Raw genomic sequence first — 23,922 nt, 5'->3', positions numbered from 1 at the left:
CTGGCGAGGATTGAGACACTGGGCTGCCTTTAGGTAGAGCAGGTTCTTGTGATCCGTGTAGATGTTAAAGGGGAACTTTGCTCCTTCCAGGAGATACCTCCACTCCTCAAGAGCCAGCTTGATCGCCAGTAATTCTTGGTCACCGATGGAGTAATTAGCTTCCGCAGGAAGGAATTTGCGAGAGAAGAACCCACAAGGGTGAATCTTCCCATCAACCCCTACTTGGGAGAGAACAGCTCAGACTCCCACTGTAGAAGCATCTACCTCCAACTGGAATGGCTTGTTAACATCTGGTTGTGACAGAACTGGGGCGGACATAAACGCCTGCTTGATTTTCTGAAACGCAGCCAAGGCATCTTCTGACCAGTTGGAATGATCTGCCCCTTTTCGAGTTAAACTGGTAATAGGAGCAATGAGAGTTGAGAATCCTCTGATGAACTTCCTATAATAATTAGCGAACCCCAGGAATCGCTGAATGGACTTGAGAGTACTCGGAATAGACCAATTAGCAATAGCTTCCAATTTTGTCGGGTCCATCTGGAGATCCGATCCAGAAATTATATACCCTAGGAAGGGTATGGAGGAAACTTCGAAGGTACATTTAGACAACTTGCCGTAGAGATGGTTCTCACGAAGATGTCGGAGGACCTCATGAACTTGTAGGCGATGCGAGGAGAGATCTTGAGAGAAGATGAGGATATCATCCAGATAGACTACAAGATATTTATACAGAACATCATGGAAAATTTCGTTAACAAAGTGCTGGAACACTGCTGGGGCATTACTCAACCCGAATGGCATTACTAGGTACTCGTAATGACCATCCCGAGTATTAAAGGGCGTTTTCCATTCATCACCACTTCGAATCCTGATGAGATTGTAGGCACCGCGGAGATCTAACTTAGTGAAAATGCGGGCTCCCTTGACTCTGTCAAGTAATTCAGTGATGAGTGGTAGTGGATAGCTGTTTTTGACGGTAATATCGTTGAGCCCCCAGTAATCGATGCACGGACGTAATCCTCTATCTTTTTTTTTAACAAAGAAAAAACCCGCTCCGGCGGGCGAAGATGAAGGGCGGATAAATCCTTTCTGTAGATTCTCCCTGATGTACTCACTCATTGCCTCGGTTTCAGGTACAGATAACAGATAAGTACGCTCTCTAGGTGGCTTTTTGCCAGGGATGAGATCGATGGGACAATCCCACTCTCTATGGGGCGGCAGAACATCGGCGGCCTTTTCGCTGAAGACGTCAGAGAAATCTTGGTAGGCCACAGGAAGACTTGACTGAACTTTAACCTCTGAAGACCTCACAGGACGAACTTGGGCTAGGCAGGACTGATGGCAGTGTGAGCCCCAAGAAGTCAGTTGTAACGTGGACCAGTCAATCTGCGGATTATGTAGCTGGAGCCAGGGCATATCCAAAACGATCTCCTGGGTTGCCTGAGGGATGACTAGGAACTCAATTAATTCGGAATGCAGGAATCCGACTCCCAGCACAACTGGCTTGGTTTGATGAGAGATGTAACCCTTGGAAATTCGGCTACCATCCACTGCAGTGATATAGGCTGGATATGAGAGTTCGCAGATAGGCAGACGGAACTTATCAACTGCAGCTTGAGTAATGAAGTTTCCAGCAGCTCCACAGTCCACTAACGCGGTTACAGACTGGAGTCCAGCCCTAGTCTCTAAAGTCACAGGAAGGATAAGGTCTTGGTTTGAAGGAGCTTGTCTAGAAGATCCCAACTTGACTCCTCCTGTACAAGAATTAATTTGGTGACCTGTAGCCACACAATAAAGACACAGTCTCTCTCGAAGTCTTCTTGACAGCTCCTCAGGGGTTAAGCGGGACCTATTAATTTGCATAGGCTCGTCAGAAGGTGGAGGCTGAAATTGTGTCGGAGGTACCATTCTCGGCTTGCGAGGCTCACTACGAGCACGCTCACTGTTGCGTTCGCGAATGTGAGAGTCCAACTTGATACACAAAGAAATTAACTCTGATAATTGCTCAGGAATGTCACGGGTAGCTAGTTCATCTTTAATCCGATCAGAGAGTCCATGCCAGAAGGCTGCTACCAGCGCTTGGTTATTCCATTGAATCTCTGCGGCTAACGTCTGGAACTGGATGATGTATTGACCCATGCTACGGGTACCTTGACGGAGTTGGATAAGATCTGCAGAAGCTGATGTTGCGCGACCTGGTTCATCAAAGATGCGTCTGAAGGTTGACACAAATTCGGTATAGTTATACATAAGAGGGTCAGCACGTTCCCACAGAGGAGACACCCAACTCAAGGCTGATCCAGAGAGCAGAGATATAATGTAAGCAACCTTGGATCTTGGCGTGGGGAAGTTGTGTGGCAACAACTCAAACTGGATCTCACATTGATTAAGAAACCCGCGACATAACTTGGGACTGCCATCATATTTGCTGGGCACGGGCAGGTGCAAGTGTGACACTGGAGTTGATGCAGCCGGTGAAGGAGAACCCGCTGCACTTGCAGGAGCAGGGGTGACTGGAACTGAAGAAACGAGAGCACTGGGCAGAGACTGTTGTAGTGTATCAAGACGGGAGGACATTCCCTGCAGGAACTGGAACATCTGCTGCTGCGCAGCCTCTTGACCATCCAAACGGGAGACCAGATTTTGTAAGGCCCCTGACCCCACATTCTGACCACCATCCGAGTCCATCGTTCCTGGACTTACTGTCAGGTTCTGTTTAGTTTGTGTTCCCGGAAGGGGCGCTAGTGGGTCAGTGGAGGTAGGATGGAAGAAGTGAGGAGGCTGGATTGGATTCCTGCGCATGAGCGCGACGTTGTTTATTAAACAATAAGTTTAAACAATATGGCAGCAGGAATACTTGAAAATAACAGTAACAAATGCAATTGTGAATGTGCAGCGTGGAAGCTGAGAGTCTATGGCAAAGTCTGTATAGTAAGTTCAATCGATCAGGGGATCGATGTGTCGGTATGGGAACCGAGGGTTGTTAGGCCGTGGAGCCAGCAGAGATGATGATGGGAATAACAAGCCTGGTAGCAATTGCCAGAGACAAGTGTTAAAGTTCTCAGTGCAGTTGGGAATAACACTGGCAGCTTGCAGGCTGATGAACAGGTGTAGATGATGAGATGCACCTGGAGGAGAGTCTCTACTGCAAAGGGCTGGAGCACACTGTAGCTGGTAAAGGTGTGAAGCTTGATCACAAGTGCAAGGATTGCTGGTGCTTGTGGTTCCACGGTAGTACCGGATCAAACTGGAAGGCAAAGCAGGTAAACGGAGGAACTGGAGAACGGAGCCAGAGACACAGGTCATAGGAGTGACACGAAGTCGAGGACAAGGACTGACTCACCCTGCTGCTCCTGATATAGCCCCCGGTCTGTAGGTATTGGTGGAAAGTGAATGAGGAGGTGCGGCCAAGCTCCGGATTGGCTGATGCGGAGGTCTGATGGAAACTGTCATGGCGGCGCCCACGCCGCGGCCCGGCGGGAACGTGGCGTGCATGCATGCCCGCTGGCAACAGGAACATCCCCAGGCCCAAGATGACGTCCAGCGACAAGGTGACCAGTGGCAGTGAGACGGAGACCGCACCGACGGACAGATGCAGCTGTGGTAAGTCGATTCCTGACCCACTGTTGACCATCTTCACTTAATGCTTCTGCCTGGGTGCACGTGCCGGCTGGGCGCACAGGTCCATAGGAAACCTGCTATTCTAAGGTGATACATTGGCAGAATATCTCCCTCATATGAGAGATTGCAGGGCATTGCCTCATGTGTTAGCTGGGGATTCTCATCAACGCTCAGGTAAGTATACACAGAATGGATATCCTCACATTAGATCATGTAAGAATAACATGGGGTACTGCTAGAAATATTCCGCGTCTGGTACTCACAGGTTTAGCCAGCAAGTCACATACGGTTCCAAGTATTTCCCCCTCACCAAACTTAAAATGTGTTTTTCATCAGTGGGGTCCGGCCGGGCGTCTGAGAAGAGAATGAGCAGCGGACTCTGGATGTCCAGCAAGGACGGGAGGGAATTCACGGTCACCTCTGGCTGTGGGGGAAGCAGAGACACAGGTTTTTGGCCGAGGGGAAAGGATTCATTTTAGTCAAAATAAAAAAAAGAAGACAGAAATACAAAAAGAATGTGAAGAGAATAAATGTTTTCATTGGAAAAAGAAACTGTATCATAGTCTGTAAATGTTTTCTTGGCTAAAGTCCCCCTCCCATAACGGCTCCGGCGTATACCCTGCATGTGACCGTGGAAAACATCTCAGCCATTGCCGCACTAGCTGAGCGGCTAAAAGACTGCCCATTACAGATGTCATAAACCATTGCTGATCAGCCCTTCTTAGCGTGCCAGGGTTCTTGTGGCTTAGCCACGGCAAGCGTCCTTTCTTTCTCAGAATTTACATCTTATTCACACTGCGATAACGCTTCCGTACACTGAGCACTGGGGCCTGCGGTACTTGTACACCTGCCATAATGACAGCAATACCGCTTGTTGTTGTATAAAGAAAGAGATTTTTTTTTAATGTATTTTACAATAGGCAGCAGCCGCCCTGTATCCAAGACAACTGCCCCAGATTGCCTCATTATAAGATAGGGGAGAGGATGGGGGGCAGAGCTATAGGGCATCCTATGCATTTACCCCAAGCATGAACTGTGCCAACACGGACTACATACATCAGCATGGAAGAGACACGTTTTGCAGGTACCTTGGATCATAAGATCTCATCGCTTTCATTGAGCAGCTGGGATGGAAAAGGAACCAAGGCTTAAGAATAACTTATTCAGGACAGGCAGCCAAACGTGACGTGATTTACAGAGCTGCCGCTGATTACGTGAGTGGTAATTATAGGCCCTTGAGGGTCGGTGGACCATAATTCTATCCTCTAATGAAGCTCTTGGCAGACTCTTGGTGGAGCACTGTCACCTCCTCTAATGAAGCTCTTGGCAGACTCTTGGTGGACCACCGTCACCTCCACTAATGAAGCTCTTGGCAAGACTCTTGGTGGACCGTCGCCTCCACTAATGAAGCTCTTGGCAGACTCTTGGTGGACCACCGTCACCTCCTCTAATGAAGGTCTTGGCAGACTCTTGGTGGAGCACTGTCACCCCCTCTAATGAAGCTCTTGGCAGACTTCTACTTCTTAAGCGAATGAAGAATAATCTTTCCATTGTATGTTATCTCATATTTATACATCAGCGGTGAGGCTAGCTAATTACCAGCTTCAGCGGGTGGATAACTCATCACTCACAAAATACATTTCTGGAAGATGAAGGGGATGGCGGGAAGTGATAACCACAGCGGTCAGTATTATACGGTAACGCTTATAGTGACCTTCTCCACTTGAACACATCACTGCTCTTCAGAAAGCTTGATACATCCCTCCGTGGAGAAAACGTAAATTCTCTGGGCAACCTTCCTTATGACCATAAGGGTCTACTGAAAGGGTCTGATCCCCATTCTCCCTCTAACATCAGTGTATGACTCCATACATATGGCACGTCATACAAATGGTTAATATCGCAGAGTAAGCACAGTCAGCACAAAAGCAATAGTTCTGTGAACATTAAGAAACATAATGTAATCCAGTCATCTCTATTTCTCCTATACTCCAGCAATGACTAAGGCGGACCACATGTTATATCCATCTAAGATCTCTGTGTCAATATACAGTAGTAAGCGTTACAGGCATTATATGGGGCGCCTATATGCTGCTGGCGGCACATGGGTTATATCCATCTAAGATCTCTGTGTGTGTATATAGTGTTACAGGCATTATATGGAGCGCCTATATGCTGCTGGGCCACGTATATTCTATCCATCTAAGATCTCTGTGTATATAGTAAGTGTTACAGGCATTATATGGAGCGCCTATATGCTGCTGGGGGCACGTGGGTTATATCCATCTAAGATCTCTGTGTCAATATAGTAAGTGATACAGGCATTACATGGAGCGTCTATATGCTTCTGGCGGCACATGGGTTATACCCATCTAAGATCTCTGTGTGTATATAGTAAGTGTTACAGGCATTTTATGGAGCACCTATATGCTGCTGGGACCACATGTGTTATATCCATCTAAGATCTCTGTGTATATTGTAAGTGTTACAGGCATTATATGGAGCGCCTATATGCTTCTGGCGGCATGTATGTTCTATCCATGTAAGATCTCTCTGTGTGTATATAGTAAGTGTTACAGGCATTTTATGGAGCGCCTATATGCTGCTGGGGGCACATGTGTTATATCCATCTAAGATCTCTGTGTGTATATAGTAAGTGTTACAGGTATTTTATGGAGCGCCTATATGCTGCTGGGGGCATGTGAGTTTATCCATCTAAGATATCTGTGTGTGTGTATATACTGTAGTAAGTGTTACAGGCATTATATGGAGCGCCTATATGCTGCTGGGGGCATGTGAGTTTATCCATCAAAGATCTCTGTGTGTATATAGTAAGTGTTACAGGCATTTTATAGAGCGCCTATATGCTGCTGGGGGCATGTGAGTTTATCCATCTAAGATCTCTGTGTGTATATACTGTAGTAAGTGTTACAGGCATTATATGGAGCGCCTAAATGCTGCTGGGGGCACGTGGGTTGATTTGCACATTGCATTTGCTCTGAAGACACCATAGTTCCCTGATCAGCGATACAAAATGGGACACTCACAAACTCTCCAAGTATTTCACGTCTTAGAAGTGGGAGGATGTCGTCCGCCGGCGTGTTGTGGAGGGAGACTGCGTGTACTTTCTGCGCATCGTGTCTGGAAAATAGGACGGAGGGGGGCTGCGTTCCATACCTCTCAGCCCTAAAAGAAGGAGAATAGATTGATGACATATTAATATTCCACGTAAAAGAAATGGGTGCTCAGCTGAAGCATATTAGGATTGCTCAGTCTAGGCCACAGGTTCTCAAACTCGGTCCTCAGGACCCCACACGGTCATGTTTTCCAGGTCACCTGTGGATTTTAAAAATATGACAGTTGGTGACACACAGTGCAGCTGCTGGGTGACCTGGAAACATGGAAAACGTGACCAGTGCGGGGTCCTGAGGACTGAGTTTGAGAACCACTGCTCTAGACCAGGGGTTCTCAGCTCCAGTCCTCCAGGCCATGTTTTGTGGATGCGTTTACTCATGCTCAGGTGCGCTAATCTAAGCTGCTGGCTCAGTCGTTATCCCACCGGCTTCCACAGACAGACATCCAGAGAACATGGCCTGTTGGGAAAAGTTGATGGTTGGGTTCTGAACGACGGGCAGACTCCGGTGAAAGGTAAAGTGGCGACAAGCAGCCTCCGAGTCGCATAGCTTTGTAGCTTGTTACTCCTGACTGGTGATAACATAATTTGTCCAGTCAAACTCAGGTTGAGACCAATCAGATTTGATCGGACATGCCGGCATACCTGGCCTGATAATGAGACAATGGGTATATATTATTATTAACAGTCTACCCTGGGGATAGAGCGATCGTTCGAGCATGTTCTCTTCATAAGATTTGTCATTTTATTTTTGTTGCATTGTTATTCACACGTTATGAAAAGTTCAGTTTCCTGTACTCTAGAATACACAACTTAGGAGCCCTGAAGGTACAGAAGTGGCCTCATATAGTAAAGCTGCAGCCGCAGCAAACAGCCCCACTCAGCGCACCAGGTCCCGCGAGACTCCGCTAGCGTTAGGCATCTTTTTACCTGAAAATGCATCTTAGTTGTAATTGACTAGGACGCACCAGGAGACTGTGCTGAATAATGTGATATATGACACGTGTGTATCTGTGTGCGACTGAGTCTCTGTATACAAAGTGCTACAATGTAGTAGCAGCAAATTCTTTTCAGTACAAGTTCTGTTCTGCTTCGTATACAGACTCAGGGGGTAAATCAGATCTGATCGTAGAGGTGCTAAATTTACTCTGACATGCGGGGGTACGCCCGGCACAAGGCTAGATCGGCCGCATGTCAGGCCCTGCCCCCCCCCCCCCCCCCCTTCTGCACGGGTGCAAAAGAATCGCACGGTGGCGATGCTTTTGCACCCAAGTAGCTCCCTACCTGCACAGCCTAGCTGGGCTGGCAGGCAGCTACCCGCCAGGTCCTCGGTTACAGCGGCTGCGTGTGATGTCATGCATCCGCCACGGGCCGCCCCCGCAACGGTCCGGACACGCCTGTGTTGTCCGGACCGCACCCCACCAACGGTGTTCTAACGCCGTTGGCATACCCCATCCCGCCCCGCAACCGCCTCTGCCGGGCATCTCCCACGACTTGGCGTATTGAGGCTAGATGTATGTATGAGGACACAACTGTATAGAGGAGTGCCACGTGGGGCCATTACTTCAGAACATGGCGCTATGCGTGGTAACAGAAGACGGCGCTGTGCGGGGTAACAGAAGACGGCGCTGTGCGTGGTAACAGAACGCGGCGCTGTGCGTGGTAACAGAACGCGGCGCTGTGTGTGGTAACAGAACGCGGCGCTGTGCGTGGTAACAGAACGCGGCGCTGTGCGTGGTAACAGAACGCGGCGCTGTGCGTGGTAACAGAACGCGGCGCTGTGCGTGGTAACAGAAGATGGCGCTGTGCGTAGTAACAGAACACAGCGCTGTACGTGGTAACAGAACGCGGCGCTGTACGTGGTAACAGAAGATGGCGCTGTGCGTGGTTACAGAACGCGGCGCTATGCATGGTAACAGAAGACGGCGCTGTGCGGGGTAACAGAAGACGGCGCTGTGCGTGGTAACAGAACGCGGCGCTGTGCGTGGTAACAGAACGCGGCGCTGTGCGTGGTAACAGAACGCGGCGCTGTGCGTGGTAACAGAACGCGGCGCTGTGCGTGGTAACAGAACGCGGCGCTGTGCGTGGTAACAGAAGATGGCGCTGTGCGTAGTAACAGAACACAGCGCTGTACGTGGTAACAGAACGCGGCGCTGTACGTGGTAACAGAAGATGGCGCTGTGCGTGGTTACAGAACGCGGCGCTATGCATGGTAACAGAAGACGGCGCTGTGCGGGGTAACAGAAGACGGCGCTGTGCGTGGTAACAGAACGCGGCGCTGTGCGTGGTAACAGAACGCGGCGCTGTGCGTGGTAACAGAACGCGGCGCTGTGCGTGGTAACAGAACGCGGCGCTGTGCGTGGTAACAGAACGCGGCGCTGTGCGTGGTAACAGAACGCGGCGCTGTGCGTGGTAACAGAACGCGGCGCTGTGCGTGGTAACAGAAGATGGCGCTGTGCGTAGTAACAGAACACAGCGCTGTACGTGGTAACAGAACGCGGCGCTGTACGTGGTAACAGAAGATGGCGCTGTGCGTGGTTACAGAACGCGGCGCTGTGCGTGGTAACAGAAGATGGCGCTGTGCGTGGTAACAGAACACGGCGCTGTACGTGGTAACAGAACGCGGCGCTGTGCGTGGTAACAGAAGATGGCGCTGTGCGTAGTAACAGAACACAGCGCTGTACGTGGTAACAGAACGCGGCGCTGTACGTGGTAACAGAAGATGGCGCTGTGCGTGGTTACAGAACACAGCGCTGTACGTGGTAACAGAACGCGGCGCTGTACGTGGTAACAGAAGATGGCGCTGTGCGTGGTTACAGAACGCGGCGCTGTGCGTGGTAACAGAAGATGGCGCTGTGCGTGGTAACAGAACACGGCGCTGTACGTGGTAACAGAACGCGGCGCTGTGCGTGGTAACAGAACACGGCGCTGTAAGTGGTAACAGAACACGGCGCTGTACGTGGTAACAGAACACGGCGCTGTGCGTGGTAACAGAACACGGCGCTGTGCGTGGTAAAAGAACGCGGCGCTGTGCGTGGTAACAGAACGTGGTAACAGAAGACGGTGCTGCGCGTGGTGACAGAACGCGGCGCTGTGCGTGGTAACAGAACGCGGCGCTGTGCGTGGTAACAGAACACGGCACATGGATTTACCGTATCCCAGATGTGAGGCAGAGAGAGAAATAATTTCGCTCAGCTCCTAAGCAGAGTATAGGAATTCCTTTGCTGCGGGTTTCTCAGGCCCTCACAAGAAGCCTATATATGATCTATATGTTTGTTTGTGTTCCAGCACATGGAATGCAGGCTGGGATCCCTGTAATTAGGAGGAACCAGACCTCTATGAGGCTGGGATCTAGAGAAGGAGGATGCAGCACAGTCATGCGGTGCAGCTGCTGAAGACACGGTCATGCGATCTACGCTTCTCTCAACTACAGACATCAATCATTTTTATTCATCTGCAGACAGCAGGAAAAAACAACTTTCTGCACAACGGGGAAAACTTCAATTCAACAAAAAAATCCCTGGAAGAGATGGAACGATTTCCTGTATTACAGAGAGAGACCAGAATATAATTACAGGTCAAGTACTGAGACCGCAAGCCAACAAAATGCTTTCACTGCGCACATTAAAGTCACATCTCACAGTGAAACCCATAAAGTGTCTCCGCTGCGATATGCATCATTAACGCGGTTTTGATAACATCCGCCCTCTGGGCCACATTATACCTCATGCTGTCATGTTAATTATGGGACAACCATAGAATAGACCCTGCGTGGGGACCGGGGTGAAGCCGCTCGTTATGGGGTAATTTAATGGAAAACCTCTCTATACGACTTAATACTGGCGCCGTAATGAGACGCGCGGGATACAAGAACAATTTGCACCAAGTGCAAAACAAAGAGTGTAAAAACAAGGGACTAGTTGACAGTATCAAAACGGCGACATGAAAATGGTTAATACACAAACGGTCGACAGAAGTTTTTTACGTTTTTGGGGCGTCATTTTATGTTTCATCAAATGTGACCACAATTAGCGCAAACGTGTACTTTTGTCGGTTCGCTTCGCTAGACATACTCCGAGCCTTTTGACAGCATCAATACAGGGAAGGCCCGCCCCCGGAGGTGTGGCCTGACAATGATTGACAGTGGTGGGCGGAGCATGTCCTGTTGTAAGTCTAAAACGTTTGCCAGGAAGTCCTTCAAAATTAAAGTTACACGCACGGAAATACTTGAAATTCCGTAGTGATACACGGGTGTTCAGCTAGTATATATATACTACAGCCTGGCACACTGCTATACCTTATACACTACAGCCTGGCACTCTGCTGTACCTTATACACTACAGCCTGGCGCTCTGCCATACCTTATAAACTACAGCCTGGCGCACTACTATACCTTATACACTACAGCCTGGCGCACTGCTATACCTTATACAATACAGCCTGGCGCTCTGCCATACCTTACACACTACAGCCTGGCGCACTACTATACCTTATACACTACAGCCTGGCGCACTGCTATACCTTATACACTACAGCCTGGCGCTCTGCCATACCTTATACACTACAGCCTGGCGCACTACTATACCTTATACACTACAGCCTGGCGCCACTGCTATACCTTATACACTACAGCCTGGCACTCTGCTGTACCTTATATACTACAGCCTGGCGCTCTGCTATACCTTATACACTACAGCCTGGCGCTCTGCCATACCTTATACACTACAGCCTGGTGCTCTGCTATACCTTATACACTACAGCCTGGCGCTCTGCCATACCTTATACACTACAGCCTGGCACTCTGCTGTACCTTATATACTACAGCCTGGCACTCTGCTATACCTTATACACTACAGCCTGGAGCTATGCTATACCTTATACACTACAACCTGGCGCTCTGCTATACCTTATAAACTACATCCTGGCACTCTGCTATACCTTATACACTACAGCCTGGCGCTCTGCCATACCTTATACACTACAGCCTGGCACACTGCTATACCTTATACACTACAGCCTGGCGCTCTGCCATACCTTATACACTACAGCCTGGCGCACTGCTATACCTTATACACTACAGCCTGGCGCTCTGCTATACCTTATACACTACAGCCTGGCGCTCTGCTATACCTTATACACTATAGTGTTCACTCTAGGCTGTTTTAGCAGGGCGCCGCGCCCTGCCCGTTTTTTAGCAGGCAAAACCCGCCCTGCCTCTTTTGCGGCGCCCTGCTAGAACAGCCGCCCGCTTCCTGCCCTCCCGGCATGTATAGATGCCGTGTGCATGCGCGCGGCATCCATTCACGCATTGGGAGAGGGCTGGGGGAAGCCCAGCACTGACGGAGGTGCTGGGCACACCCCCAACAGTGACGTCGCCGGCCACAGACGCTCTCTATAGTAGCGTCTGTGGTCCGCCCCTCCCCTAAAGTGACGTAGGCGTGGCCATGCCCCCTAATTTGCGTGGCCGCACCCCCGTTTCGGGCGCTCCGGCGCCCTGCCCTTTTTCACTCCTAGAGTGAACACTAGTCACTACAGCCTGGCGCTCTGCAGTACCTTATACACTACAGCCTGGCGCTCTGCTATACCTTATACACTACAGCCTGGCGCACTACTATACCTTATACACTACAGCCTGGCGCACTGCTATACCTTATACACTACAGCCTGGCGCTCTGCTGTACCTTATACACTACAGCCTGGCGCTCTGCTATACCTTATATACAGGTGTTGTGTGGAAGATTAATAGTCTTATCTGCATGTACCATCAGGACACATTATAGATATCTATAACGAGCTTCTAATTTAGCTGCATCTGAGGTGAAGAGCCTGGATCTCATAGGGAGCGGTATGTTACGTCGACATTCTGAATATGGACATGGGCTGTAAGTCGATATCCTGCATGTTGAAAGTCGGCATGTCAATGTTTTTTTTCTAGTTATAGAGCCTTAACAACACCCTAGCCCTGAAATTCACCGTAGCAACATAATGACCATGTCACACTATGGGGGACATGTACTAAGCAGTGATAAGAGCGGAGAAGTGAGCCAGTGGAGAAGTTGCCTCATCAACCAATCAGCACTGAAGTAACATCTAGAATTAGCATACTATAAAATGATACAGAGCTGCTGATTGGTTGATGGGGCAGCTTCTCCACTGGCTCACTTCTCCGCTCTTATCACTGCTTAGTAAATGTCCCCCTATGTCCTTGTTGACATGAGGTGAATGGTCGAAATGCTCACTGTCGACTTTTCAATCATGACGTCATTCAGATTGTCAACATAATGACGACATACGCGAGTGACGGTTCTCGCCTGAATTCTGTGGCAGATATTCCGTCTTACTTGGATACAATGAAGAAAATAATTAAGAGAAAAAGCCGCTGACTCACAGGACAGATGTTTTCTCTCCAGTGTAAATTCCCACACTTGCAAAACCCCGAAGACTTTTCCCGGCTCGGATAAAGGCATCAGCTGCTACATTTAAAAGGGAGAAACAGGTCATTCGTGTTCTGGCTGCGGCTCGCCATCAGATCAGTCAGTGAGCGTATCACCGCGCCACAGGTTATTGCGTTCAGGCTGGACCAAACCCCAATATTTTTATTGAATGCTAAAACAACGTGATAACAGCCCCTCTCTAATATTCCCCAGATTCCCCCACTGGTTAGACTATAACATAACCAATTCCGCCCGCTCGCAGGAAATACCTTCTTTCAGACTGGGGGTAAATATTCCTAATATTGACAGGTTATGATCGAATGCTAAAGTCTTGTACGTCTTCCCACGTAAATAGTCTTCCGACTCCTCCACAGACAATAACCGCAGAGGAGATTCCAGTTTGATCCTTTAAAATAAAGAAAATTAAAAAAATCAATGTTACATTTATCACCGTTAATTTATATAATGCCACAAGATCAATTTCATCATTCATATCAGCCCCTGCCTCATGGAGGATACAGTCTCAGGCCCTCATTCCGAGTTGATCGCTAGCTGCCGTTGTTCGCTGCGTAGCAATCATTTTAAAAAACAGCAAATCTGCGCATGCACTTCAATGCGCAAGTGCGACGTACGGGTACAAAGAGCATCGTGGTTTTGCAAAGGTTCTAGCGACGCTTTCAGTCGCACTAGCGGACGCAAGGAGATTGACAGGAAGTGGGAGTTTCTGGGTGGCAACTGACCGTTTTCTGGGAGTGTTTGGAAAAACGCAGGCGTGGCCGGGCGTTTGCTAGGCGGGTATCTGACGTCATTACCGTGTCACTCATCGCAGCAATCATCGCACAGAATAAGTAACTACAGGGCTGGTCTTGTTTTGCACAAAATGTGTTTGTACCCGCTCGGCTGCACAAGCGTTCGCACTCCTGCAAAGCGAAAATACACTCCCCCGTGGGCGGCGACTATGTGTTTGCACGGCTGCTAAAAGTAGCTAGCGAGCGATCAACTCAGAATGAGGGCCTAAGTTACAGACCATACAAACACCCACTCAGATACACACAAACACACACACACACACACACACACACACACAAACACACAATAGAGTCCATCTTTGAAAACTATTTTTATTAGGTTTTTCTAGAAGAAACAGAATGGGGGTGTACATAAAACTTTTTCTGCAAATACAGAGAGTTTGTAAATCAAGCCATAAAACATACAGAAAAGAAATAGGGGAACAATCAATTAGAGTCGGATACTGCCGTCTTGTCAGTTTCCGAATGGAATAGGTCAGAAGGGATTTCCGACCTATTCAATCCGGGCTCATTTTTTCCGACTTGTCGGAAAGCTGTCTTAAAGCACGCGGATCGGCGGAATAGCTGCCGATCCGCTAGCTGCTGTCGAAAACTAGGCCAAATCCGACAGTTTTTGGTCTCGTTTCCGACAATGTCAATCCGACTTTTTAGGATTTGGCCGTCCTACTGGATAACCCATGTCGTATCCTTTCCGACAAATGCATGTCGGAAAGGATCCGATAGTAACTGAATATACCCCATTGTGTAATTTTGACATGAAGACCCTGAAAGGGCAACAGGGCTGGAGCCAAGGATAGGTATTCACAAAGGTAGGAGCCATGTTTGAGCACAAAATGGCCGACAGCACTGAGATTCAAGGGGGAACATAGGGAAATCAGAGCGTCACTGTGATAGGGTACAGTTATCAGGGTAATTGCTGGGAACACATCACAGAAACGTAGAATTGGTGTAATCTAGTAACTACAACATTCATGAATTCACAGCTGCAATGTCTGCACAGATTTGCTTTGTGTGTGATTACAGCCCAGCAGATTGCGGCCAGCTCAGCGCTCCCACAACGGGAAGTGGAACCCGGGCTTCTCTCCACTTGGCCAAACTAATCATTTTAAGCAAATTACCACAGACTAAATCATTCTACCACTTCTTACTTACTCATCCATTGTATTGCAAGCAGCCGCTACCGCAATCTGGGTCTATAACCATACAAGACATCTTGTGAGTTTGGGGGTCATTCCGAGTTGTTCGCTCGCTAGCAGCTTTTAGCAGCCGTGCAAACGCTATGCCGCCTCCCACTGGGAGTGTATTTTAGCTTAGCAGAAGTGTGAACGAAAGGATCGCAGAGCGGCTACAAAATAATTTTGTGCAGTTTCAGAGTAGCTTCAGACCTACTCAGCGCTTGCGATCACTTCAGACTGTTCAGTTCCTGTTTTGACGTCACAAACACGCCCTGCGTTCACCCAGCCATGCCTGCGTTTTTCCTGGCACGCCTGCGTTTTTTCGGACACTCCCTGAAAGCGGTCAGTTGACACCCAGAAACGCCCACTTCCTGTCAATCAGGAGGGTACATAATACCATTAATGCGACTGAAAAGCTTCGCTAGACCTTGTGTGAAACTACATCGTTCGTTGTAATAGTACGACGCGCGTGCGCATTGCGCCGCATACGCAGAAGTGCCATTTTTTGGCCTGATCGCTGCGCAGCGAACGAAAGCAGCTAGCGATCAACTCGGAATGACCACCCTTTGCCAACCCCGCAGCTGTGTATAATGGCAGAAGGACCTATTTGCTGCCTACGCCTGTGTTCTGATGCTGTCTATCAGACTTGTGCAGGAATAAGTAACATGTTATGCAATGAAGGATAACAGAGTAAGGTCCAGGTTGCTATAGAGGATGATGAACTGGGGCTGTTTACGGCATTCCCTTCCTCTGGCTCCCAAGGACTCTTGTTCCCAGGAATGTTGCCTCTCATCCGATAGTTTTCCGCTCGTTATTTTTTTGAGATAACGCTAACAGAAAATTTTAATTGGCGTCTGGTCCATCTCTTATTAGTGGGATATTTCACAACCCCAACTTCCCTCCGGGTCATTACAGGACCTCATTTTCCCCTTGGAAAGAAAGGGACATTCCTTATTTAAACGACATGACTAGGGATACTAATTTTCCTCCATTCTCCCAAATCCAGACAGCTCTCCTGTACGTGACCCTCATGAAATTGCCTGCGAGGTGGATTTGGGAGCAACTTTGGATAATGAGGAATGTCCTGAGGAATGGGATAATGTTGCCTGTAGTTCACTTTGTATTAAAGTCAAGAATACATACACATTATTCTATTAATGGTATTATATACCCTCCTGATTGAGTATAATGTCCCCCGAGTTTCTGGAGAGGACACGGCGTTAAAGGCTTCTTTCTCCACGTATGGTGGTCCTGCCAGAAGATTGTGACTCTTTGGCGGGAGGTCATCAGTCTTATATCGCTAATACTTACTATTCCTAATCCATAAGACCCGAAGTACATACTTCTCCCTCTGGGCCCCCCCACGTTGTCTAGGCAACAAAATAAACTCATGCGCCATATTGCTACCGCCACAACCCGCCAGATAGCTGCAGATAAGAAACTACTAGCACCGCCACCTCTGCAGGCGTCCCCCTCTCATGTCTGTGATCTACGATCAGGTCGGAATGACCCCCAATGTACAGTATAACAAAGTGACAAATTGACTATATTACTAAAATATTCTACTAACACTAAGATTCTATAAAGCATCCCAATGATAAAACGGATTGTTACATAAAGATGAAATAAAAGTAGCACAGAATCACATAAGAAAATATTATGCTATTTAATGCGCTGATATTTAATTATATCCAAACGCCATTTATCCGGAGCTCTGCTCATGGCCGGACTTTCGCTTCCTTATTTAATTACAGCTTTATTCAATGACACACTTCCTCTAATTTACAGCCAGTGCCAACAATCACAGCGGAAGATAATTTACAGATATGAGGAATTACGTGTAATTATACGTGTACTGGCCAAATTGCGTTTCCCATGTTTTACATGTGTTCTACATTATCAACTAAACAAACAATTATCAATTCACAAGTCTGGCACAGGAACAAGTATTTTACACATTTAATAAGAGAGTTCCTTTCCATTAATTGCTATGGGGTATATAGGTATATAGGTTATATTTATAAACGGTCAGTAAAATATACTGCAGGGTGAACCAGACTTCTCAGCGCATTTCCAGCTGGTACTGAAGTTGGAAGCTAAAGTTTCCATACTTGGCCAGGATAAAAGAGACTTCTACAGAACAGTGCCCCCAAGTGGCCACGTAACATATTACAGTCCTTGATACATTCTCAGACATGAGTGTACACTCAATATTATAAACTGTTTTAGCGAGTTGTTTTTTTACGTAGCTTTTTTTAAACACAAACTAAACGGCCTTGTCTCACATAGTTGGAGATAGCACAATGCTCCAGCGGAGGTCAGTCATGTCCGCCGGCGGGCCACTACTGTTGACCGGAGCACAGCGGTGATGTTGGGGACAGATAAAGAGAAGTGCATACACAAAACTGCAGTCAAAGCAACAAAAAATAAGGGGTATAGACAGAGACGGGGTAATAGAGGCAAAGAAGACACAAACCGTTGGGTAGACAAACATGGGGTGTGTCAGGGGAGGACTGGGCGGTGAAGAGACAAGGCTGAGGACCGTGCATGTCAAGCTGGACTTGGAGCAGATACAAGCCTGTGAAGTGGGTGTGGTCTCTGTGAAGGCGGAAACCAATCACACTGGAGCTGGGAGAGGACAGCCAATAGAACAAACCTTCCATAGACTGTAAATATAAAACTAAACGACCGCACTATGGCAACTTACACTGTCTCTGCAGTGCCGCGAGAGAGAACTCCGCTGCCGGCACAAGCCACGCCCATGACACTCCCAGTACACGCCCACATCACCGCCTCTTTTTGCATTTGAAGTTTGGTTACTTCCCAGCCTCCACCCAGATTCGCAAGTCCTTTGCCACGGTCTTCTCATGTCTTCGCGAATCAGTGGGAAACTGTGTGCGCAATTGCAAACCGCAGCACAGTAAGGATTTCCCGGGGTACCAGCGCATGCGCAGAAGAAAACATTGGCACTGCGTACTAATATTACAGCGTAATGTTCCTTTAGATCACCTGTGTACTTACAGCATGAGAAACTGGGCGATTTCATCCGATCCCATCATACCAGTATAGAAAAGTGGTTCCTCTCCCGCCCGGTATATCTTTACGGTAGGGAAAACGGTGATATTCTCCGCAGTACACTCATAAGTCCAGTCGGCGCAGTCTAATCTGTGTAAGGACACATCCAGAATTTCTGGAAAAAAAAAAAAACCACAAAAAAGCATTAAATGGGAAGGAGAAGCGACTCCACGCCACTGACCGCTGGACCGCACTGCGTTCCGCTAGTACAATTGCTCACAATGCGGATTTTCTTGCCGGAGGACGCAATTGTTAACACGTATTAACCAAATTTAAAGGCTGCAAAATAAATAACTGTAAACACGCAGGTCGTGCCCGCACATTCAACGCTACTGGCACCAAGTCATCAACAGAACTGCAATCATAAATATCATCCGCTGCTCACAAAGCCTAGGATTCTAATTGTGCATCAAACAGAAGTTTATTATTGAAAAACAAGAGTCTCCCCCACCTTAGTCCGCGCAGCACATCACAGAGGATTCATAGCAGAATACAGAACATACGCAGGGGTTTATTTACTAAGTGACACTTTGTAAATAAGGGGTCTGTTTACTAAAGCCTTGGTTGGAGATATAGGCCCTCATTCCGAGTTGTTCGCTCGCTAGCTGCTTTTAGCAGCATTGCACACACTAGGCCGCCGCCCTCTGGCAGTGTATCTTAGCTTAGCAGAAGTGCGAACGAAAGATTAGCAGAACTGCTACTAAATAATTCCCTGCAGTTTCTGAGTAGCTCCAGACCTACTCCTAGATTGCGATCAGCTCAGTCCGTTTAGTTCCTGGTTTGACGTCACAAACACGCCCTGCGTCCGGGCAGCCACTCCCCCGTTTCTCCAGACACTCCTGCATTTTTACCTGGCACGCCTGCGTTTTTTAGCACACTCCCTGAAAACGGCCAGTTTCCGCCCAGAAACACCCACTTCCTGTCAATCATACTACGATCACTCGAGCGATGAAAAAACGTTGCTCGAGCTTGTGTAAATCTACAAAGTTTTGTGTGAAAGTACTTAGAGCATGCGCGCTGCGTACCATGCGCATTTTTGCCGTTTTTTTTACTTAATCGCTGCACTGCAAAAATCGGCAGCGAGCAATCAACTCGGAATGACCCCCAAAGTCGCTGGAGATAAAGTACCAGCCAATCAGCTCCTGTCATTTTTCAAACCCAACCTGTGACATGTCAGTTAGCAGCTGGTTGGCTGGTACTTTAGGGGTCATTCCGAGTTGATCGCTCGCTAGCTACTATTAGCAGCCGTGCAAAAGCATAGTCGCCGCCCACGGGGGAGTGTATTTTCGCTTTGCAAGTGTGCGATCGCATGTGCAGCCGAGCCCTGCAAAAACAGTTTGTGCAGTTTCTGAGTAGCTCTGGACTTACTCAGCCGCTGCGATCACTTCAGTCTTTTTGGTGCCGGAATTGACGTCAGACACTCGCCCTGCAAACGCCTGGACACACCTGCGTTTTTCCAAACACTCCCAGAAGACGGTCAGATGACACCCACAAACGCCCTCTTCCTGTCAATCTCCTTGCAATCGGCTGTGCGAATGGATTCTTCGTTAAATCCATCGCTCAGCAACAAAACGCTTTGTACCCGTACGATGCGCCTGCGCATTGCGGTGCATACGCAGTTTTGCCGAGTTATGAGCTGATCGCTGCGCAGCGAAAAACTGCAGCGCGCGATCAACTCGGAATGACCCCCTTTATCTCCAGCAATTTTATCTCCATCCAAGGCTTAGTAAATAAACCCCTTAGTGATGAACGCACTGTGAGAATTCTTCCCGACACTTATCCCCTGCCATTATATATCAGTGCACCTAAGCTTACGTCGGTGACTCATCAAATACAATGTCCTGGAAACGCTGAACCTATATTTGATATTGCTTCAGCTACGGCTATAGTGGGGAATAAAAATAAATAAATAAATAAAATTAAAAACCGTGACCACAAAAGTGCGATCTTGTAGTTTATAGGCTACATTGGTTAACCCCCATTTCTCAATATTACAGTTGCTAAGGGTTACAGGGCCAGCTTTGGAGGTGGATGCGGTGGAGCAGAGAAATTATGGCAATGCTGAAGGCGGTGTCTTGGGTAATAAGACGCCAACCTTTGGTTCTCTGCTCTGCCTGCGTCCGGAGACACAACATCGTATCACCCTCGGTAACACTGCGGCGAACACTGGACATCTGAGCAATGCATAGGTTGTGCAGAATGTCCGTCTCAGAATGTCCAATCCATAAGTTTCCAAAACCAGTGAATCTGGTCAGTTACTGGCTCTGGCACACCCTAAAACGCCCCTCCCCACCATCGCCCTCAGACGGCTGCACCCTGCGGCTTCCTCGTGTGCATTACACAAACCACTGGACGGCTGCGACTGAATCGGTCCAGCGTCCGAGTACGAATCAGACCCAGAGTGAGCTATCTGCGGGCGGTACCCTCCTAACACACCGGGGAGATACGTCATGAAGTCAGAAAGCCTCTGAATAGAACGTCTCACAGGGTGCCATCAGAACCAAGTGGTGAGGAGCGGAGAACAGAAATGCATATCTTCCTTGTGGTCACATCCGTAAGTCATAGAGTCACATTCTGGAAGAATAAATTACCACCATTTTTTTTTATTTTATTACATCTAAAGGGTTTTCCCATTTAAAAATACATTTTACTACATCCCACCCCAGTAAAAGTACTGTGATGATGGTCTCCCTCCCAGGGCACTAGTTTCAGGGAAGAGACCCTCCAAGATTTGGTAAAACCGATAATTTAATTCATCCTGGGTGTTCCTGGTTAACGTTACAGTTTCTGACAAACGCTTTATTTATCAGTAGCGAAGGTTTGATAGAATATGGACCCTCTGGCAGGAAATTCAGAAATGCCCATGAACCTCCTTCCCTTGACACTCCTTATTGCCACACGGTGACTGCCGCCGAGATGCCTCTGCATGCAGATGCCTCCGCCTCTATGCATTGATGCATTTTATGCACCTATTCAATGCGGCCCCGTATAGACTATTGATGACTTATTGCACGTTGTATGATTGATACTGTCCCGTATTTACTGTAATCCCTAGAAGTATGTTTACCGGTTGTTACAATGCAAATGTGGCTGTGTAGGGCTACACCGCGGTGGGGGTGGGGGGTAGGTTCAGACCGTGAGGAGTGGTTTAGGATTAGGCTGGGGAGGAAGCGGGGTGGAGTTTAGGGTTATGGTTAGGCACCACCCGGAAGCGGGGGGAGGGAGGGTTATGGTTAGGCACCACCAGGGAGGGTTTGAGTTATGCTGTGGGGGAGGAAGGGTTAGGTTTAGGCTGTGGGAGGGGGAGGGGGGAGGGGTGTAAGGATTGGGCACCACCAGGGACTGTTAGGGTTAGGATGTAGGGGGGGGAGGGGGGGCGATGGAAGTAGGTTAGGCAACGCTGTCCCTGGCTGTGGTGAATGGGCAACGACACACAGCTGCACCGTCATTGAACACGCATGTCCGTATTCATACATAGGGGAGAAGAGGCATCAGCACACATAACGTGCACCGATACCACTTCTTACGTCTACCCCTAAGGATCAAATAGGGTTGAGGTTACCAAAAGGTAAAAAAGGGTCCGTCTAGATGGGCCGAGGGGTTTCTTATCTGCCGTCACATTCTATGATTCTATAATTCTTCTAACGCCTTTACATTTTTGTAAGATTTCCTTTTCAACTTAGAGTTTTCTTTTTCCTCTACTCAGTTTTGTTGGCTTTCATGTCACGTTTTTACCGCAACATTCCGAGTGCAAACTTCGGGAAAGTGGAAACAACACCGGCCCCTCCGCCCTCTCACACCCCTGCCAATCCCAAGCTGACTCTTTCACCTTTCAGACATCCGTAAACGCGCTTCCACTGCGCGGTTCGTAATTCTGACCCTGTAACTAATACATTTGCAATTGTTCCTATTTTTTTTTTTTTAATAAGAAAAAGAAACCATAATATAATTACTATTACTACATGGGATTGGGTATGTTTGACTGACAGACGGGATGGGGGCTGTCTGTATACTGACAGCGGCATCTCGTCTGTCGGAATCCCGGCTTCGCTCGTCACAAGTCATATTCCTACTTGGTTGGTGGGAATAACCAGCAGAGGTCGGGATTGCATCTGGCGTTATTTCACCAGCTGTCGGAATTCCGGCGTCGGCCTCCTGAACATCAGGATCCAGACGGACGGGATTTTAGCTGAATCCCATTATGTGTACTTTGCTTTATTTGTCCCGTGTAATATACAACAAAGGGGGTCATTCAGAGTTGATCCCTAGCTGCTTTCGTTCGCTGCGCAGCGATCAGGCAAAAAAAGGCACTTCTGCGCATGCGGCGCAATGCGCATGAGCGTCGTACTATTACAACGAACGATGTAGTTTCACACAAGGTCTAGCGAAGCTTTTCAGTCGCACTGCTGGCCGCAGAGTGACTGACATGAAGTGGGCGTTTCTGGGTGTCAACTGACCGTTTCAGGGAGTGTTCGAAAAGACGCAGGTGTGGCAGGAAAAACGCAGGCGTGGCTGGGCGAACGCAGGGCGTGTTCGTGACGTCAAAACAGGAATGGAACAGTCTGAAGTGATTGCAAGCGCTGAGTAGGTCTGGAGCTACTCTGAAACTGCACAAAATTATTTTGTAGCCGCTCTGCGATCCTTTCGTTCGCACTTCTGCTAAGCTAAAATACACTCCCAGTGGGCGGCGTCATAGCATTTGCACGGCTGCTAAAAACTGCTAGCGAGCGAACAACTCGGAATGACCCCCCAAAAATTGTATGTGCCTACTGCCAGATCCAACGGGGTTCCCAACGGATGTAATAGTGTCACGCTGCGCTTCTTTCTCCTTTGAACACATAGGAAAGAAAAAGTCATGGGTAAGGGTCATAGTGACAAAGGGCCATTAAACCCCTTTGGGACCCCGGTTGGTATAAGTAATGGCACTTCAATGGTATCATTTTGTTTTTAGATATTAAATCCTTGAAAACAAAGCAAACGTTAATCGTATTGTATAACAAGCGTTACAAGCAGCATGCTATAGTTTATAGAGTATTCCCAGCCGCCTTATTCTAGTAACCTTATTCATTTACCAAACAAATGAAATATGTCTACAGATAATATGACAGGATATGATCCGCTAGCTCCATACAATTTTCCCATCAGACTCTGGCTGTATTCCAGATATAATTGTAGAGTATGTTTATTAAATCTCTGCCGAAGGTCATTATTTCTCCAACTAATATTAATAGCCTGATGCTGCGCTGTACAGATATCAGCGTATACATATGGCTCCTGCGGAGCCCGTCTATACCCCATGGTCCTTACGGAGTCCCCAGCATCCTCTAGGACGTAAGAGAAATATAGGTCTGGAGACAGATGCATTAACGCTTACGCCCAATGCTGCATATCCCGCAGTTCTGTATGGTACCCTAACCCTAACCTGTATATAGTTGTCCTGCATTCATTGTTTTCCTGTTTGGATCATTTGTTTATGTATTTTGTAAGGTGCTTGTGATGCGATAACAACAACAACAATAATAATAATAATTACTGAGGGGGAAAGTTTCCTAAACACCCCAAATGTTAACGCGAGCCTTCAGCAGCATGGGTCTCCGTTTTATTGATGCAAAATATAAAGAGGCCCCATCCTCCACTAACCCCAGCCTGCCCTGACCCACTACTAACACCAGCCT

At 48.0% G+C, this 23,922-nt stretch overlaps 1 protein-coding gene across 3 annotated transcripts in view; it reads right to left on the bottom strand.

Moving 5' to 3' along the window:
• The window catches only part of TXNDC16 (thioredoxin domain containing 16), a 107,959-nt gene that overhangs the window by 7,796 nt on the left and 76,241 nt on the right, over window positions 1-23,922 (bottom strand). For all 3 annotated transcript variants that reach the window (XM_063948399.1, XM_063948398.1, XM_063948397.1), the window contains 5 exons: window positions 18,194-18,362; window positions 13,458-13,594; window positions 13,143-13,227; window positions 6,669-6,807; window positions 3,885-4,045 (listed from right to left, as the gene is read on the bottom strand). In XM_063948399.1, the coding sequence (XP_063804469.1) occupies window positions 3,885-4,045; window positions 6,669-6,807; window positions 13,143-13,227; window positions 13,458-13,594; window positions 18,194-18,362 (691 nt within the window). The remainder of the gene's footprint in view (window positions 1-3,884; window positions 4,046-6,668; window positions 6,808-13,142; window positions 13,228-13,457; window positions 13,595-18,193; window positions 18,363-23,922) is intronic.

The sequence above is a fragment of the Pseudophryne corroboree genome, chromosome 12 (genome assembly GCF_028390025.1).
Source record: "Pseudophryne corroboree isolate aPseCor3 chromosome 12, aPseCor3.hap2, whole genome shotgun sequence".
Classification (NCBI taxonomy): Eukaryota; Metazoa; Chordata; class Amphibia; order Anura; family Myobatrachidae; genus Pseudophryne; species Pseudophryne corroboree.
This window is presented reverse-complemented; position numbering and strand designations above follow the sequence as displayed.